At 46.4% G+C, this 18,658-nt stretch overlaps 1 protein-coding gene across 8 annotated transcripts in view; it reads right to left on the bottom strand.

Annotated features, from left to right (window-relative positions):
* LOC118366683 (kalirin-like) overlaps nucleotides 1–18,658 on the bottom strand; it is a 259,805-nt gene that overhangs the window by 10,653 nt on the left and 230,494 nt on the right. For 6 of the 8 annotated variants that reach the window (XM_052493888.1, XM_052493891.1, XM_052493890.1 and 3 more), the window contains 16 exons: nucleotides 13,739–14,010; nucleotides 10,565–10,702; nucleotides 9,585–9,680; nucleotides 8,765–8,883; nucleotides 8,403–8,469; nucleotides 7,639–7,742; nucleotides 7,268–7,337; nucleotides 6,939–7,025; nucleotides 6,733–6,825; nucleotides 6,541–6,591; nucleotides 6,233–6,310; nucleotides 5,279–5,464; nucleotides 4,880–5,051; nucleotides 4,289–4,530; nucleotides 3,797–4,053; nucleotides 810–942 (listed from right to left, as the gene is read on the bottom strand). In XM_052493888.1, the coding sequence (XP_052349848.1) occupies nucleotides 810–942; nucleotides 3,797–4,053; nucleotides 4,289–4,530; nucleotides 4,880–5,051; nucleotides 5,279–5,464; nucleotides 6,233–6,310; nucleotides 6,541–6,591; nucleotides 6,733–6,825; nucleotides 6,939–7,025; nucleotides 7,268–7,337; nucleotides 7,639–7,742; nucleotides 8,403–8,469; nucleotides 8,765–8,883; nucleotides 9,585–9,680; nucleotides 10,565–10,702; nucleotides 13,739–14,010 (2,165 nt within the window). The remainder of the gene's footprint in view (nucleotides 1–809; nucleotides 943–3,796; nucleotides 4,054–4,288; nucleotides 4,531–4,879; nucleotides 5,052–5,278; nucleotides 5,465–6,232; nucleotides 6,311–6,540; nucleotides 6,592–6,732; nucleotides 6,826–6,938; nucleotides 7,026–7,267; nucleotides 7,338–7,638; nucleotides 7,743–8,402; nucleotides 8,470–8,764; nucleotides 8,884–9,584; nucleotides 9,681–10,564; nucleotides 10,703–13,738; nucleotides 14,011–18,658) is intronic. The other 2 variants (XM_052493889.1, XM_052493892.1) reach the window with 2 other exon arrangements.

Genomic DNA, 18,658 nt, shown 5'->3' with positions numbered 1-18,658 from the left:
TTAACACGCTTCAAATGAAAGATGGATCAGCAGACTCAGCATCGTATGGACTTGATGGGGGGGGGTTATTTTAAAATGCTCTGCTAGTATATATTGATACAGAAATGTAAATGTAGTGTGAGATCCAGTTTCAGTATGTTTTCACTGAAACACAACACCTTATGGTTTGTGTAGTTAATACCTGCATGCTAAACCCATGAATGAGGGCTTGTTTTCGTTTAGGTCATAGCTCAATGGGCTCCAGGACATATGTTGTCAAAATGGTGGTTTCACACTGTTATGTCAATAAAGTCATACATTTTTACGAAAACTAAAGTTATCTTAAAGGTGGACTCAGCGATACGATGTAGATGCAGAAAGTAAACAGCATAGTGGGTCAATTTCCGCAATAACTAAGAGCGTTGAAGTGAGAGGCTAAGCTTCTCTGCCGTTTTGATCTGGTGGCTCCCACACTAAGAGTGCGAGGCGAACCCGTGCGCGAGCAGATACTGGGTGTGACTGTGTGAGAGCGAAGTCGGACATCTCGCTCATCTCAATATCTGCGGTACTGCTGGTGGCAACGTGATTTCGCTGAGTCTACCTTTTAACCAAAAGCAAAATTGCCACAGACAGAGAAGTCACTTGAGTCATTAGTGTCATGCATAAGGGGACGTCAAACCAAAGTGAGAGCAGACGGTGTAGTTAGAGATGGATTATCATAGTGTTTCAGTGTCGGAGATTATTAACGTCACGAGTCACAACACACAGGCGAGGGAGTGGCAGCCGAGGACACAGAACACCCATCTCCGTAGACAGCCCCGCTTACTCACTTTGACAGTGACCTTGGTGCTGAGAATCTCCTTGGGTTTACGGAGTCCATTCTCAACCTTTGCATCCCCCAAGCCACTGCTACCCTTCTCCACTCGCTTTCTCGAGCGCAGGGTATTCCATGAAAGAGATTTCCTGTTGTGCCAAGAAATGTACCAGTCAAATCCAGGCTTACACACACACACACTGAGGGCAGAGGTGCAGGGAGGATTGAGTGGGGCTAGCCAACTTGATTGAAATCAACTCAAAAGACTTGGGAGAAAAAGGCGAGAGAAAGAAAGACAAAACGTATTTCATTTGGAACAGAATTTTCAACTAGAGAAACAAACGTTAATGTTTATGTCATGGTACATTAGAAATTCAGACCCACAAAGCGGCGAAGAAAGCTCCTCTATACGCTACCATACCGTGATTCTCTTACACCATAGTGGACAGACAATTTGTGTCAACGCAGCCTAGCGTGTTGGGCATAAGAGGTCTTTGCCCACCATTCCGTGGCTCTACTTTTGTCATGAGACTTTCAATGGCGCCGCTGTGTAAACAACAAACCTTTTGTCGAGGGCCGGTGTGGTTAGTAGAAAAATGAAAACAAGCAGTCTCCTACATCAGACAACGTCAACGAAAAGGGGTACAAAGAAACAAACAAAATCATATAAAAAGTGCATACACCAGTGTGCTTTTGAAGTACTCCTAACCTCATCACTCTTGTGTGAGAAAATAGATCTCAGAAGTGGGTGTTTGTGAACGTATTTATACAACACCAGGACATTTCCACGAGAAGAATGATCCCTTTAATAAAGCTGGTAATAATAATGGATGGTAAAAAGCCACAAATGAAACGTTTTATTAGATTTTTTACAAATTGAAATCAACATGATAAAAAAAGAACAGGTTGAACTGATCTCACTGTTATTTTATGCTCAATGTGAGAGATAAGAAGGGAGTCGAGGTCTCACGCTGTAAGAGCAAATGGTCAGCGGAGAAACATGCGGTTTGACTGCGGGGTAGTGATGCGCGGTTGACCCAGAACCCGCAGTCACCGTGGTTTTGGCCTTTTGGGGGACGGGGAGAAAACAAAAATCACATCGATCCACAGATGCAAAAAGGACAATGTCGGAGTTGAATTCAATAAGAGAAAAGCTGCGAGACGGAGAGTTGTAAATAAAGAGAAGGGAGGGCCAGAAAAGTCACGTTTGGGAGAGATTTGGTGACGTGGTAATAGTGGACGATAGCAGTTCCGACTTATGTGTGACGTTTGTGAGGCGCTGTACACATTCGACAGTCACAAGACGTTGGAGTTCAAATAGGCCTCTGGCACGTCAAGGGAACTGGACACTGACTTTAGGTCTTATAACCTCTCGCATAATATTAACTCCTGCAGAATTAAGAATTTCTTGCAGTATAAATCATATACCAAATGTAGGGAAAATTTTGACTCGGGAACAGGAGTAGAGAAATATGATTTATTTCTTTCAGAATTTTGAGAGAATGTGAATGTGCAGTGAGATACAGTGTGTAGAGATGCTATCTTTAGTAATTTCAAAACACATAAAATATGCATCCGAGCCAAACCGAAAACTTATCAGAAACATGTTGGGTCGTTTTCATAGCTTTCTATTTCCTTACAAGTGTTCATACCGATGTCATTTGGACATTTTGCACAGACATCTTTCCAATTTGTTTTTTTTTGTTATCGAGTTCTCTCCCCGATAAGCAGACGACAGGAAACTTTACCGACGTCAACTAGATTGAAGCATTCATTTGATCGATTTATTACATTCTGGTGAGAAAGGGTTTACTTAGTCTTCTAGGGCGACATATAATGACAGGAGAGAAGCTGCATGTATCTAATTATAGACAAGTTGACTAACAAACAGCCTATCAAAATGTCAGAAATTATAAGCAGAAACATATCTAAATCAGCATAGCCGCAGGAAGTAGGGGTGCTGAAAAATCGGAATAAAAAAAAAACAATATTAATAATGAAAATAAATTGCAAATTTCTATTTTTAACAAAAGTAGTGCACTGGGCCTGCACTAGTTCTATATTAACGGGCTAGGGTCAATTGAGGGCCTCAGATTTTCACTTTATCACATATAGTTGGGCAGTTGCTGATGGGTTATTAGCAATTGCGGGCTGGGAAAACAAACAGCTGACCCGGACAGCACTAGTGCAGTGTCATGGTATTTACCAATATTAACAATGTAACTGATCTTCTAACGCAAAACAAGTTCAACTTATGTTGCCTTGCAAACTACTCATGTCAAAATGGTATTTTACATATTTAAAATACATTTAAAATTATTAGTCAGACTACAAGTACAATGATGAACATTGTGACTATAATTATATTGCACAACCTGACTTCATTAATATGGATTCTCTTAAATAGTGCAAAATACATTATACAGGAATGTACTGGAGAGAGCGCATCAGTAAACAAAACAAATTAACTTTTTTTTACAGTAAACTGCCAACATATCTGATAATATTAAACAAATAAAATATGAAGAAAAAAAAATTAACACAAAAATAACAAAAACCACAATCTGTACAAATTGCCATAGACAATAACAAACTTTCTCCACTTGGAGAAATAGGCCCCAGTCCATCAAAAGGCCTTTCTTTTTTTCAAAACATGTAAAGTAAAAAAACGTGTGTTAGAAACAGAAATCAAAGCCCAGACCAGTCAGTTCCACATTGATGTAAGATTTTCTCGGTGCGTCTTCTCTACATGAAGCCATGATTCTCTAAAGTCCTTTTACTCTTTTCAGAGAATTACTCATTAAGCCTTTACATATATTAACAAAGAAAATAAGGAGAAAAAAATGACCCCTGTTGTCGTCCAACAGTTCCGAGTTAGTTCCCATAATGGGTGTTGGCGGTGTGTGTGTGTGTGGGGGGGGGGGGATTGGAGCAGATTCAACTTTCACCTCATCCAATAAGAGCAGCTCTGTGGGGGTGGGGGCGAGGCTGAGGGACACTTACTTGATGCTTGCGTCAGCAGTACTGTCTTTGAGCGTTTTAGTGAGGGGGCCAAGGATGTGACCTGGGACCCAGCCCTCGGCCGCAGGGGACTGGCTGTTGGCGGGCCGGTACACTAGGTACATGTTCTGCTGGTTGGTGGCCATGATCTGCACCATCTCGCCCTGGATCACACAAATCTCATTCTCCTTCAGTGCACTGTAGTCCTGGGTCACCATCATGGTGGAGGACATGCCGTTACATCCAATGCCGTCATGCTGCTAGGGAGGGGTGGGGATGGGGTGGGAGAGGAGAGGAGAGGAAGATAGATTGTATTATGACAGGGGAAATCAACATTGATACAAACCTGTATACACATTCAAATAACATGAGTCATTACATACATTGACTCAATTCCTTAACTTCAGTACTTCTTGTCTGCAAGTTCGAAGTAAACAAAGTTTCAACATCTCCCGTTGAAATGTAAAACTAGGACAGACAACAGACCGGGCTCACCCTCGTGGAGTCATAGCGTTCGCTGTGTTTCATGGGGTCAAAGCAGGAGCTGCCGTTGGAGGTAGATAGTTTGAGAGGAGTTGGGGTCCTTCCCGGTCCTGCCAGGGGGGGCTTCTCTGCCCCCACAGAGGAGGAGGAGAGGGGCCTGCTGTTGGAACTGGGGGGCCGACTGCCCGACGGGTTTCTGGTGAGGGATTGGGAACAACCCTTCTCCTTGTGGTACTCAATGGGAGACTGCAGGGCTGTGGTGATAGTCCAATGCCACACACAATCAATAAACGAAAAGTGCGTATTCTGTGTTAGACGAATGAGGACCATGATAGAGGTGAAAATAGTATAACTCTAGTGTTGAGGTTGTAGTTATGACTAAATGGGTTTTGATCTAACTATTGACAATAACGCTCGGGTTGCAAAATTAATTTCCCAGGTTTTCCAGAAATCTTAGTTAGAAGACTGTTTGAATCAGGAGCGAAAAAGCATGGAATCCGGAATCCTCCGACTAGGGTCTCTGGAAAAACATCTGGGGAAATTAACTGGAATCTTGCAACCCTAGATTTAGCTAATGAAGGTAGAGGCAGGAAGTTCTCTCACCAGACAGGAAGTTGCTCTGGGCATCCAGGACCTGGCTGACATGTTGGACCCACACCTGCTTGATGTCCAGGTTGGCCGCCTGCAGGGTGAATCGCTCGGCCGAGCCTCGACACGACAGCACAAACTTACAAGGGTCGTTGTCCACATGCTCCTCCAAGCCCAGGTAGCTGACCTGTCACAATGAAACACAAGAACGCTAGCTCAACACCGCTCAATTCAACAACAACGCTATGTGTGTGGTCTTTTCTATGGACTCCGCACTTTATAATGTTCTAAAACCCTGCTTTCAAACCAAAAATGTCTCCGGGGGCTGGATTGAATGCAACAGTAGGAAATTGCCTAAATGTTTCTGCTCCATGATGTCCCAATAGCATTCACTGTTGTTTTGACATTACTTGCCTTGATGCTCTTCTTGAACTGGTAGCCTGGGGTGGACGAGCCCTTGCGGAGGAGCTCGCTGAAGATGACGATCTGCTCAAAGAGGAAGACCCTGCGCTCCTTGCTGCGCGACAACACTCCCGTGTCCTGTTCCGTTACAAAGAACGTCTCCTGCTGCAGCAGTTTACCCTGGCTGGTCAGCTTACCCTGGGGGACGGGGAGAGAGAGCGCGCGCGTGCCGAACACACACAGGATCAGTTACGACTCAACATCTATCAACGCCAGAGAATGAAGCAGAGTCAGCCACGCCTCCCTAGTCTGTCTGTCAACACTTCGGCATTACCCAGTCTACCAGCCCCTTCTCTCATCACCACGGTCATAAAGCTTACAGCAGACCATTGTACTGGATCTAAGACCAGGTTGTTGCATCTCAAATGGAACCCTATTGCATATTTAAGTGCACTACTTTTGACTAGGGCCTAATAGGGCTCTGGTCAAAAGTAGTGCACTATATAGGGAATAGGATGGCCATCCAGGCCATTGGCAAACACAGTGCTTTAATCTCGCCACCGTTGCAGCAGACTAGGCAAATCTTCGCTTAATTCAGAGGTCAGAGATTTCACGTAGTCGGAGTGTCATCAAAGTGACTTTGACTACGCCCGTGTGGAAGAACAGACGGACCAAGTCATGACCTGCTGGAGCTAAATAGTCCAATAACACAGCTTCATGAGTCATTTCACATTTTTCACAAACTGAGCACGGATTGCAAACAATCCTAAAATCATAGCCGATCCCGGTACTAACTTCCTGAACATGTATGCCATAACAAATGCAATTATACCACACCTCTTGATCTGCGGCGCTATTTGTTTCCTATTTTAATGCGCATGCTTTTATTGACTCCCTGGAAAACAGTGGTGGTTGTTACCGAGTGGAATATCTTGGCTAAATTGAATGACACTAAATGTACAGCACCTCATAGCCTTGTAGTCTGCCAAGATTCATCATGTCATTGCAGAGCTTGGGGACCTGGGACATTAAACCAACTGCCTTCTGTAAAAAAACACATTGAGATTGGTGTGAGCGGTGACATTGATACAGCAGTGCTGATGGACACACGAAACATCAATTAGGGTTACAAAATTCCAAGGACTTCCTGGTCTAAAGATTCCTGGAATCAGGAGGATTCTCTGTTTTTTTCCCCTCTGGTAAACGAGGTATTTTGGGAAAGCTACTGGAATTTTGGCAACCTATAGACAACAATCGCAAATCGCTTCTGTTACCTCCATCTCTTGGCAATCTAGTCCTGCTTTGGAACTATACTTTAAGAAGTCCTGAAAAAAAGAAAGAAAAGGTTGTGTGTAATCAATAGGGCATTGAGGGAAAAAAAACTCCATTAGTTTCAGGTAATTATATCGAAAGGCATGTCTTTCAGGGATTACTTGTACGCCAGGAATTTAGCGTTGTAGTCTTACCTTTAGAAGCAGCTGATACTTGGTAATTCTCTGAATTGGCTTTATGAGGAAGTCACTTATGCCAAGTCTTGAGCTGACCTCTTGCTGTACGCCCTAAAGTAGAATTAAATGCAATTAGCATTAGGCATATTTACAACGCAAAGAAAATATGACACAAAGTTGTTCTCAGACTACTCGAGAATTCTCAAAAGTGTCGTACGGCTCACCTCGAAGAACGTGTCGTACTCGGCGACAATGAATTCAGACTTGGGCTTGTTCTGGCAGTAAACCACATACATGTGTAGTCGCCTCTCCTGTATAACAGAAAAATAATATTAGCATCTTTCCTCTCGTTTATTTTTCCAGGTCAAACGGTTGAAAATGTGAAAATGATTTTTTTTCGCTCTGACTTCTCTTCCACTTCTTCTGAATAATCATTTTTGACCCACATAAGTCACCTATGGTTGTTGAAGGCGTCTACCTTGAAGTTCTACCGCGGCCATTGTCACGTACCGTCACACATACCGAACAACAAAAGGGGACCCCACTCACGTACATGTTTAATGAAAAGCTCAGGAAGGTGCTCGTTGTCTTCGAGACATTTCTCCAGCTCACCCACAAAAAAACTGTGGGAGGAAACATTCTCTCAGTCACTCTGATAGGGCAATGAGGCAAGCCAAAATAGTGCTAAACCACATGAGGAGTGACCTGGTTTGGTCTTCTAGACCTAATGACAACACAATCCAGTTATGGGAGGTTTCTGGCTGGTCAACGTGTTCAATTCTCCCCGATATTACAAATATACACAATGTACATCCCAAGTGGCACCTTATTCCCTATACAGCGCACTACTGTTGACCGGGGCCCATAAGGGGTATGGTTAAAAGTAGTGCACTACATAGGGAACCATTTTGGGACCAGACTTACTCTTTGTGCCAGTCGTAGATCTGGTGAATATTCCCGAAAACGATTTTGTCTTTTCCTTTCATATCTTCAGGGACTCCCTTATCCTCGATCGTCTTCATGAACCCCTTAAAGAGAGGAGGGGGAAGAACCCAGAGCGAATTAAGGTCATGGACTCTAAGACAGGAAACACGAGTCAGATATTGATCAGCATTGTGAGACTAGCATGCAGTGGCAAAATAAAATAGGATGGATAAATATGGTTGAACTCATGGACCGCATCCCAAATGGCACCATACTCTCTATTTAGTACACGCTATAGGGAATAGGGTGCCATTTGGTACTCAGCCCTGGATGTGAGAAAACCCCCTACGCACTTATCTCAATATGTGATCTCAAACCCAACCCGATAATCAAATGATGTTTCCTGAGGAGTTGGGTATGTAAATACAGTCACAAAATCGGGGAGCCTCTCTGTGACTTTGACAGAAATACCAAAGAACACATGGCAAACAGGACGACAACAAGGACATAGCCCAACACTTGGGATGCGTCCATAAAAGCACACTATTCCCTATATACAGCAGTGCACTGGTCAAGCGTAGTGCACTAAATAGGGAAAGGGGTGACATTTGGGACAAAGACAGAGATTTCTGAATTGTCAAACTAGAGCAGTGAGTGGTCACATTCTCCACTGTTACTAAGACATACCTCTCTCTCTCATGCTCCTTCCCCACTATTGAGGCTGAACAGCCCCCCCCGCTAGGATGAGATTCTTGTCAACTCACCTCCACTACAATCCCCAAGTCCTTGACATAGTCCTTCTCAGTCTGCACCAGCTCATTGAGGACAAACCTGAGGAAAAGGACATGTGTGCTTAGTGACCTGAATACACACAGGAGACAGCAGGATGAACCACCTATAAATGCAGTATAAGAAGAATATAATAGCTTTATAATTCCTATGAGGGAACTTGTTTTCTGAGTGGTTGAAAAAATATATATATATAAACAGAGTAGGTTAAACAGTAGACCCGCTAGGTGTCCTTCTGAGTGTTACACATGTAACCAAACAGAGGACAGGAAGACAAACATCAGAGCCATGAGTGTGTGTGTGCTATATGACAGAGGCTAAGCTACACGTCTCTTACATGCGTCCGCGCAGAGCTTTGGCCTTCTGATCCATTTCAGGGTTCCTGGGCAGGGCTGGGCTGGTCTGTTCCGGAGGGGTCAAAGTGGTGAAGCTGGGGTAGGCACCTGGCTCCAGATTCTAACACAGGAGAGACAGAGGATATGAAGCAAAGAAGTCACAGTCATACAGTCCACGGCTGTGACACAGGGAGAGAGAGCCAAAGGAGAAGAGATCCCCCTCCGCTTAACCAATGAGCTGCCAAATCCAAATAAGTCTAAAACAGTCTGTATTGTACTCTTTCGGGAAATGGTTCCGCGTGTACAAAGCTGAAAGAGAGTCTTAAACCGAATCGGAGTGAATCGAAACATTGCCAAATGCAGAACATTCATAAAGGAAGCTACTGTGCAGCAGACGCTTGGAACCTTATCACATCATCGCCACCTGACGTCATACTACTTATCTGATCTGTATGTGGCAAGACTGCCCGTGCCCCAAATGACACCCGATTCCCTGTCCAGTGCACTACTTTTGACACGAGCCTTGTCAAAAGTATGGCGCTAAATAGGGGATAGGGTGCCGTTTGGGACTCAAACGGTGTCCTATCCTCCACATTCAGAAAGGAAGATAGTTGCAAACTTGCCCTATAACATGAACATGCAGCTCCTAGTCAACGTGACGTGGTTAGTGGCGTTTCAAAAGCGGAAGTTAGAACGAGTGGATGACGTCAAGCGGACGAGAGCTTTGGTGCGTAGATTGTCACCGACTTAGTGTGCAAAGTGAGTGTGCAGAAATGGCAATTGCTCAGTGCCGTTTTGTATTTCTTCACCTTCTGAACTTACCATCTTAGTTTGGACCAACTTTTCTATTGCACTGACCAGCTCCGCAGCGCTGGGGACATCGGCAGAGCCCTGACGCGCAGCAAGCAATGCGGAGGACTGCAAGGCACAGTTTAGGAGGAAGGGAAGGAGAGAGGGAGGTAGGGCGTGTTAGCAGCAGGGAGGATGAGGAAGAGGAGGAGAGTGGGAATAGAGACAGAGAGACAAAAGGTAGTTATTAGATAAGCGCTTAGTCAGGACCCAGCTACAAAAGACAAGCTTTAGTGGAGCAACGTGAGATGCTGTTGGAATTATACACAAGCTACATCAGTTAGTAGTAGGCCCGGGCACATTTCAGTGCCAACGTGTACGTCCCAAATGACACCCTACATTGTAGGTCACTACTTTTGACCAGGGCCCCATAGGGTGCCATTTGGGACAAAGAGGTGGGGTGGGCTCTTGTGTAGTGAGAGAGTGAAAGTGAGAGAGTGAAAGTGAGAGAGTGAAAGTGCAACAGTGTGTGTGTTAGTCAGTCACGTCACACACAGGGAAGCAGCTCTTCCAGCTGCAAACCAAGCCAGTACACATAATGCTTCCCATTCAGCAGACACGGATTCAGCTGCAGACACATCTGGCAGTTAGTGGCATGGTGTTGCATTGTACACATAGGCAGCAGAGGAAAGGGAAGTGGAGGGGGCTGCAGGTGGACACATCTTAGGAGCCTGTGCTGAGAGACATAGCAGATTTTGGAGATCAATAAGGCTGTTAACCTGAAGGGAAGACGCCCATTAACCGGAGGGAAGGCTAAGCTAAGTCTGTGTCCCAAAATAGCCCACTATCACCCTACAGTGCCCTTTGGACCCAGGTCAAAAGTATTGAACTTTGTAGTGAATAGGGTGCCATTTTGGACGCATCCGAGAAGTAACTCCAACAGAGTGAGCGAGTAGACTTAAAGGGTCAGAAGAGGTAATACAGTGTCATAGTGTGGGGGTGCCATGCCATACCTTCTCCTCCTGGGATGAGGGGTCCTTGATGATCTCCATGGGGGGCGGCAGGGGGGTGTGCGAGTCATCCTCGGGCTCCTCCTCTCCTCCGCTCTGCATTCCAGAGGACTTGGACAGGGTGCGCTCCTTCCTGCACCTCTGTAGGGAGAGAAGGGTAGAGAGGGTAAAGTCCGGGTGGAGCGGGAGGGGTTAACGTGGGTCATTGTCCCGGAGTTCACCGGGGGGTGTCCTGCTCCATCACAGTGCCTCTCTTTGTCTCAACATCACACTGGGTGCTACACAGCCACCAGCCAGAAAGTCACCGGAGGCCAAATGGCACCCTATTCCCTATGTAGGGCACAACTTTTGACCAGAATTAGTGCACTACATAGGGAATAGGGTGCCTTTCTAATCACAAATCATGTGGAATACATCTGTGACCATTCCTTTAGGATTTTTATCATGGGGCTGTGCGAGGAATGAGAACAAGGAATCTACTTTTCTGTTACTGTGAAATTATACTGTAGCGACATGACCTTTCTTTCTTGACCCCCTTTTTCTCTCCAATTTCGTGGTATCCAATTGGTAGTTACAGTCTTGTTCCATCGCTGCAACTCCCGTACGGACTCGGGAGAGGTGAAGGTCGAGAGCCATGCGTCCTCCGAAACAAGATCCTGCCAAGCCGCACTGCTTCCTCACAAACTGCTCGCTTAACCCGGAAGCCAGCCACGCCAAGGGGTCGGCGGAAACGGCGTACAGCTGGCAACCGTGTCAGCATGCATGCGCCCTGCCCGTCACAGGAGTCGCTAGAGCACGATGGGACAAGGACATCCCGGCCGGCCAAACCCTCTCCTAACCCGGACGACTGGGCCAATTGTGCACCGCCTGATGGGTCTACCGGTCGCGGCCGGCCGGCCGGCGACACAGCCCAGGATCGAACCCGGGTCGGCAGTGACGTCTCAAACACTGCGATGCAGTGCCTTAGACCACTGCGCCACTCGGGAGGCAGGGCATATCTTTTTGGTTGGCATCTAAAACATTTACATGCAGCAGTTGCTAAAGTACAGCACAATATTGCTCTGTTATCCATCAACCAAATGAGAAGTAAGAAATAGACTACCTGCACTGGCAAAAATTATCTAGACTTTTCCTCATGCACAGAGATGCTTGTAATTGCTCAAATTTGCTTGAAATTAGTTGACACTGAAATTGATTCAGAAGGATGCCAATAGTCCATGACTTGTGATGAAACCAGAATTGCACCCTGCAGAATGATCCCTTTGTTATTGGGGATGTGTCCCAATAATACTAAACCCTACGAAAGAAACAGCCCTTTTTCAGGACCCTATCTTTCAAATATAATTCGTAAAAATCTAAATAACTTCAAAGATCTTCATTGTAAAGGGTTTAAACACTTCTTCCCATGCTGGTTCAATGAACCATAAACAACCAATGAACTGGCACCTGTGGAACGGTCGTTAAGACACTAACAGCTTACATACAGATGGTAGGCAATTAAGGTCACAGTTATGAAAACTTAGGACACTAAAGAGACCTTTCTACTGACTCTGCAGGGTCCCTGCTCATCTGCGTGAATGTGCCTTAGGCATGCTGCAAGGAGGCATGAGGACTGGCGGTGTGGCCAGGGCAATAAATTGCAATGTCCGTACTGTGAGACGCCTAAGACAGCGCTACAGGGAGACAGGGTGGACAGCTGATCGTCCTCACAGTGGCAGAACACGTGTAACAACACCTGCTCAGGATTGGTACATCCGAACATCACATCATTGTTGCCATCCTGCATCACAGGTGCAGGATGGCAACAACTGCCCGAGTTACACCAGGAACGCACAATCCTTCCATCAGTGCTCAGACTGTCCGCAATAGGCTGAGAGAGGCTGGACTGTGGGCTTGTAAGCCTGTAAGGCAGGTCCTCACCAGACATCACCGGCAACAACGTCGCCTATAGGCACAAATCCACCATCGCTGGACCAGACATGACTGGCAAAAAGTGCTCTTCACTGACAAGTCGCGTTTTTGTCTCACCAGAGGTGATGGTCGGATTCCCGTTTATCGTCGAAGGAATGAGCGTTACACCAAGGCGTGTACTCTGGAGCGGGATCGATTTGGAGTTGGAGGGTCCATCGTGGTCTGGGGCGGTGTGTCACAGTATCATCGGACTGAGCTTGTTGTCATTGCAGGCAATCTCAATTCTGTGCATTACAGGGAAGACATCCTCCTTCCTCATGTGGTACCCTTCCTGCAGGATCTTCCTGACATGAGCACGTCTGGGACCAATTGGATCGGAGGGTGAGGGCTTGGGCCATTCCCCCCAGAAATGTCCGGGAACTTGCAGGTGCCTTGGTGGAAGAGTGGGGTAACATCTCACAGAAAGAACTGGCAAATCTGGTGCAGTCCATGAGGAGTAAATGCACTGTAGTACTTAATGCAGCTGGTGGCCACACCAGATACTGACTGTTACTTTTGATTTTGACCGCTCCCCTTTGTTCAGGGGCACATTATTCCATTTCACATGTTCAGTTTATGTCTCAGTTGTTAAATCTTGTTATGTTCATACAAATATTTGCTGAAAATAAATGCAGTCGACAGTGAGAGGACTTTTCTTTTTTTGCTGAGTTTACTTTTGATGAGGGCCCATAGGGGTCTGGTCAAAAGTAGTGCACTATATAGGGAATAGGGTGTAGATATGTCATAAGATAACAGCTTATACTTTAGCCTTGGGAAATTGCTCCTCTATCGATGGGACGGTTTTCTTCTTTTGGGGGGGGGGTGCTGCAGATACACAATCACTGTAGTTATCAACCTTTGGTTGCATGTGAAGTAAGGTTCAAGAGAGGTTCAAAAAACTGATCTGAAGGGGAATCAGCACAATGGTTTGGAAAGACCTCTTCCAAACCATTGCCTGAACTGTACTTCTAAATATGATCCATTCACTTAAAAACCTTTGTTAAACGAAGAGCATGAAAGAACCACAACTCCCCCAGATAGTGTATTCCCACAACATGTGACCTTTAAAAGGGGCAATTCGTGATTCAAAGAACTGTGATGGACATGTCCTTTAGAAACCAATTACTGCATGTTACAGAGACACAGTGGAGAGGAGAGCGAAAGGGAGAGAGGGAGATGCGGCAGAGACAAGGAGACGCGGTGGAGAGGAGTCAGGACGCTCATTACCTCGTCTACGCTCCCGTCGTGCAGGGAGCTCTCAGGCGGCCCCAGGTCGATGCTCTTGCGGCCGTCCCTCTTCTTGTGCTTGCTGGGGAACTTCTTGACGCTGCTGCCGTGGCTGAGGCGACGCACAGGGCTGGTCAGCCACTTCTTCAGGGTGTTGCCCGAGCGCTTCGGTCCCGGAGAGCTGGACTGGATGGAGCTCAGGGAGGCCTGGGACTGCAGGTTGGCCACCGACTCGGTCTTCGCTCCTTCGGGCCCGCTGACCGAGTAGTTCTCTGGAAAGGGAGTAGGCAAACAGCATTTTAGACTTCCGAATTCACCCTGGCCGACATTCTGCCAGACACACACACCTTTAGAGTACCTAAGTACCCAGCAGGAGCGTCAATTCAGACATTTCTCCTTGGCTCTGGCGTGCGTCCCAAATGGCACCCTATTCCCTATCTAGCGCATTACTTTTAGCCTGGGCCTATAGGAAATAGGGTGCCCCTTTGAATGCGGACCCTTTGGTACTGTACTAACTAGAGTGATGTCCCTTGTCGCCTGACGTATACTAACAAAAGCTTCTTCTTTTTTTAACCCATTACTTCCCAAAAACATGGGGTGAGCAAACGCGGTCGTGCGTTTATCGACATTGCTGAATGGCAGACTGCATGAACGAGGTCAACCCAGTGATCAACATTGGCCAGTGTAATACAACTACTGCTCCGGACTTTATTGTCCCCACGGGGAAGTTGTGTTGCAGCGTCATGTACACATTCAAAGTGGCGTTTAAAATGCTAGGTCGGAATGCAAGTCATTCGTATACCAACATTGCTCAATGTAGGATGCTACTGTACAGGAATGTAAGTCACACAGTGTTCTTTCTCAGCTGGCTCCCAAAGGATCATTTCACGAGGCGCCTAAGATTCACAACACGTCTCCTTCTATTTCTACAAACGGGACCTGTAGGTAAATGTTAAAAGCGGCTGTCCCGTCCATTGGGATCAAAAATAGCTCGATACTAAAGGAAACATTTGGCCAAGCCATTGAGATGAAAGGGGGGGAGGGGGGGTAGGTTTGTGCTGTGGGGGAGGGCCTCTGTTGACCAGGCCAGCCAGGTCAAACAACTCACAAGTCTGCAGTAAAAAGCTGACAGTGTCCATGCTGTTATCAGCAGGCTGGGGAGATATTTGCTGCTACGGTCAGCCCTATTGTGGCAAACAAAAGAGGGAGGATAGCGCAAATATCCCACTTCTCTGCTAAACATGGTATCTTTCTCTCTCTCTCTCTTTGCCATTTCTCTCTCACTCTTTCCCTCTCACTGGACTGACCTAGACTTCATTTCCCATCTATTTGAGGCAATGTGGGAAAGTACGACAGTGCTATCCACTATGACAGCGGACTACATGTTCGGACCCTGTACTAGAAGAATCTCAGTCCTGCTTATCGTGCAACTCCGTTTGCATAGAATGTATCCCGAAAATGGCATTAGAGGTGTTGAGTGAAGCTGTGAAATGAAGCATGAAATCCTAAGTCCTGAAATATGTTAACATAAAATGGGGAATGTATGGATTATGGAGCAACTGGAAAGCAGTTATGGGGCAGACAGTGGCATCTGTCTAATACTAATAGGTTCATTCCAAAGGGTTAACAGTTCATGAGTTCCAACAGCCTCCATGCATTCCAAAGCGATCCACATTGCACGGAACCCAAATGGCACCCTATTCCCTATATAGTGCACTATTCTAAGCCAGAGCCCCAGTGTAGTGCACCATAAAGAGAACAGGTTGCCATTTGGGATGCATGCATTGAGAGTAAAGTGTAGCGTGTGGGGCTGCTGACTAGCTGCCTTTTGTGCTAGATGACTCATTACAGGGAAGTGACCTTGAGGAGAATCATGTGGACCAAGCCTGTAGTTAGATATTGTAAAGTAGAACAACTCAGCAACCCAGAGCCATATCAGAGCCCCAGCCACAATCTCTCCCCGAGGAGACAGTGAATAACAGGGCAGTGAGGGGGGTCCTCTGCAGCTCCGTTGGTAGAAATACCCAGATGTAGACAGCTTAGTCTGTCGAAACGTTGGCTTATTAGGTTATTCAGTTATTGAATCAGAGCTCCTAGAGTGTGCGGCTCTCCTTTTCTTTTTCAAGTGTTCTACTCCGTTAGCCAGCACCTGGCCTAAATAGGTGTTCTACTCCGCTAGCCAGCACCTGGCCTAAATAGGTGTTCTACTCCGCCAGCCTGCACCTGGCCTAAATAGGTGTTCTACTCCGCTAGCCAGCACCTGGCCTAAATAGGTGTTCTACTCCGCTAGCCATCACCTAGCCTAAATAGGTGTTCTACTCCGCTAGCCATCACCTGGCCTAAACAGGTGTTCTCCTCCGCTAGCCAGCACCTGGCCTAAACCGGTGTTCTCATCCGCTAGCCAGCACCTGGCCTAAACCGGTGTTCTACTTCGCTAGCCAGCACCTGGCCTAAACCGGTGTTCTACTCCGCTAGCCATCACATGGCCTAAACCGGTGTTCTACTCCGCTAGCCAGCACCTGGCCTAAACAGGTGTTCTACTCCGCTAGCCAGCACCTGGCCTAAACAGGTGTTCTACTCCGCTAGCCAGCACCTGGCCTAAACAGGTGTTCTACTCGCTAGCCAGCACCTGGCCTAAACAGGTGTTCTACTCCGCTAGCCAGTACCTGGCCTAAACCGGTGTTCTACTCCGCTAGCCAGCACATGGCCTAAACCTGGTCGAAACAGTGTTCTACTTCGCTAGCCAGACCTGGCCTAAACCGGCCTAAGTAGTTCTACTCCGCTAGCCAGCACCTGGCCTAAACCGGTGTTCTACTCCGCTAGCCAGCACCTGGCCTAAACCGGTGTTCTACTCCGCTAGCCAGCACCTGGCCTAAACCGGTGTTCTACTCCGCTAGCCAGCACCTGGCCTAAACAGGTGTTCTACTCCGCTAGCCAGCACCTGGCCTAAACAGGTGTTCTACTCCGCTAGCCATCACCTGGCCTAAACAGGTGTTCTACTCCGCTAGCCAGCACCTGGCCTAAATAGGTGTGCGTTTCTTTCACCTCCAGAAACTGAAATAATGAAACGAGGAATAGTGACAAAAAAAAAGAAGAAAAACAAGAGAAATAAAATGGCACAGATGGCTGCCTGCTGAAATGCACTTTGTGGAGCAGCGCGTCACACTTAGACTTGATGACAACAGCAGGCATGTGCTGGAAAAATGGTCTCTCTCTCATTAGGCCCTGCTCTGTGTGCACATGGCCTATGTCCCAAATGGCACCCTGTATATTGCACTACTTTTGACCAGGGCCCACAGGGATGCCCAAACTTAGTGCACTACATAGGAACCAATTGGGACGCAAACCGGGTCCTCTTAAGCGCCTTCATTTCCCATCTCGCCAGATTAATGGCTGCCCTGACAGAGGGATCATATTCTCATTCCTCACCCTGCTGTCTCACTGTTACCTAGTTAATATAATAATAATAATATAATAATATATAATATATGCCATAATATATAATAGTTCTGATGCAGAATCTGCATGCTCTATCACAGGCCTTCTGTTTACACTGGAAACAACCACTAGGAATACTCCCTCCAAACCACAAAGGGGGATTCAAACCGAGGGAAATATTTCGCAATAAGATATTGGAGATGGACAGTCGTCAGGGTTATATCATGACTCCACAACGTGAAGTGAAATACATTTGTAAATGTTGGTGACCCATATAAATGTGGTTTCATGACTTTTTGGACATTTTTATGTTCGGATACCACTGCAGAAGTTAAACTGTCAGTCTAAAATGTTTGCGTCGGTTATTATCGCAGGGCGTGAACAGAGTATAATATTTCCGTGTCACCAAACAGTGGTTCAGTTATGTGATATAGAGCCACAGTCCCACACAATGGAAACCTGTGGAATGACCTCGAGTCAATTTCCCAGTCTCAGCTACAGAATGGCCCGAAAGACTTAAAGCAGAGAGATTTCCCCCACAATTCACTGAAAGATTCTCTTCGCCTCAGTGCAGTGTCCCAATGACTTGAACCGATTTCTAACTGAGCCAGAGTTCACAATAGCCTGCGGAGGACGGCAGCTGGAGCAATGTGAGAGGTAAAATTCCCTCAGATTTTTCCCGTTGAGGACCAATGGCGGCCTAGCTTGTGGCAGGCAGCTAGACAAGCAGACCAGTCTGCACCTCGGTCAGTGTAGGGAGAGGCACGGACGAAGCGGGAGAAAGAAGAGGTGGTGTTCGTCTATATTCCTTCTACAGACCTTATCTAATAATAGTTTTCCAATGACTACCTGTCCTGATATGTGGTGTCAAATATGTAGCAAAACAGGTTCTTAGTACAGACCCGTAAGCCTACATTTAAAGACGCGTACAGTGTGGAAAGTCCCACCGGTGGAAGTATTAATTAGTAGTCATTAATTAAACTGAAGACTATGAGGAGTGTCTGTTTCCGAAACGAGTTGAATTAGCCTGAACCGTCGACGCCTTTACACAAGGCACCGCGCAGCTATCTAAGCAAAACGTGTTCACAGAACGTCCCCGCAATCTGCCTTTGTTATTCCACGTGCTATACAAACCACATCCTATCTCCTGTAAACTTCCTGAAACCATCACGTGGCTGCATCCAATATGGCACCCAGTCTGTCAGCAACGGAACTAGTCAGTAGAAGCTGTTCTATCAGGTGTTTTATCGGGGTGTCTCTCCGTGAGGTGTTGGCTCTGTCACAGTTCTTCACTGTGGTGACTCTTATGACGTCATCAGACTTCCGGCAAAGAAAACGGGTAGTCCTTGTCTGAGTGCAACCGAACAAAGGTATCGTGCTTTTCCTGACTGGGTACAGACAGTGTTACGTGGACTCTCTTATGCCTGTCTGTCAATAGAAATACCGTAAACACTGGCATAATACCCGTAACACGGGCCCCAT

Source organism: Oncorhynchus keta, chromosome 34 (assembly GCF_023373465.1).
Source record: "Oncorhynchus keta strain PuntledgeMale-10-30-2019 chromosome 34, Oket_V2, whole genome shotgun sequence".
In the NCBI taxonomy this organism is placed as follows: Eukaryota; Metazoa; Chordata; class Actinopteri; order Salmoniformes; family Salmonidae; genus Oncorhynchus; species Oncorhynchus keta.
This window is presented reverse-complemented; position numbering and strand designations above follow the sequence as displayed.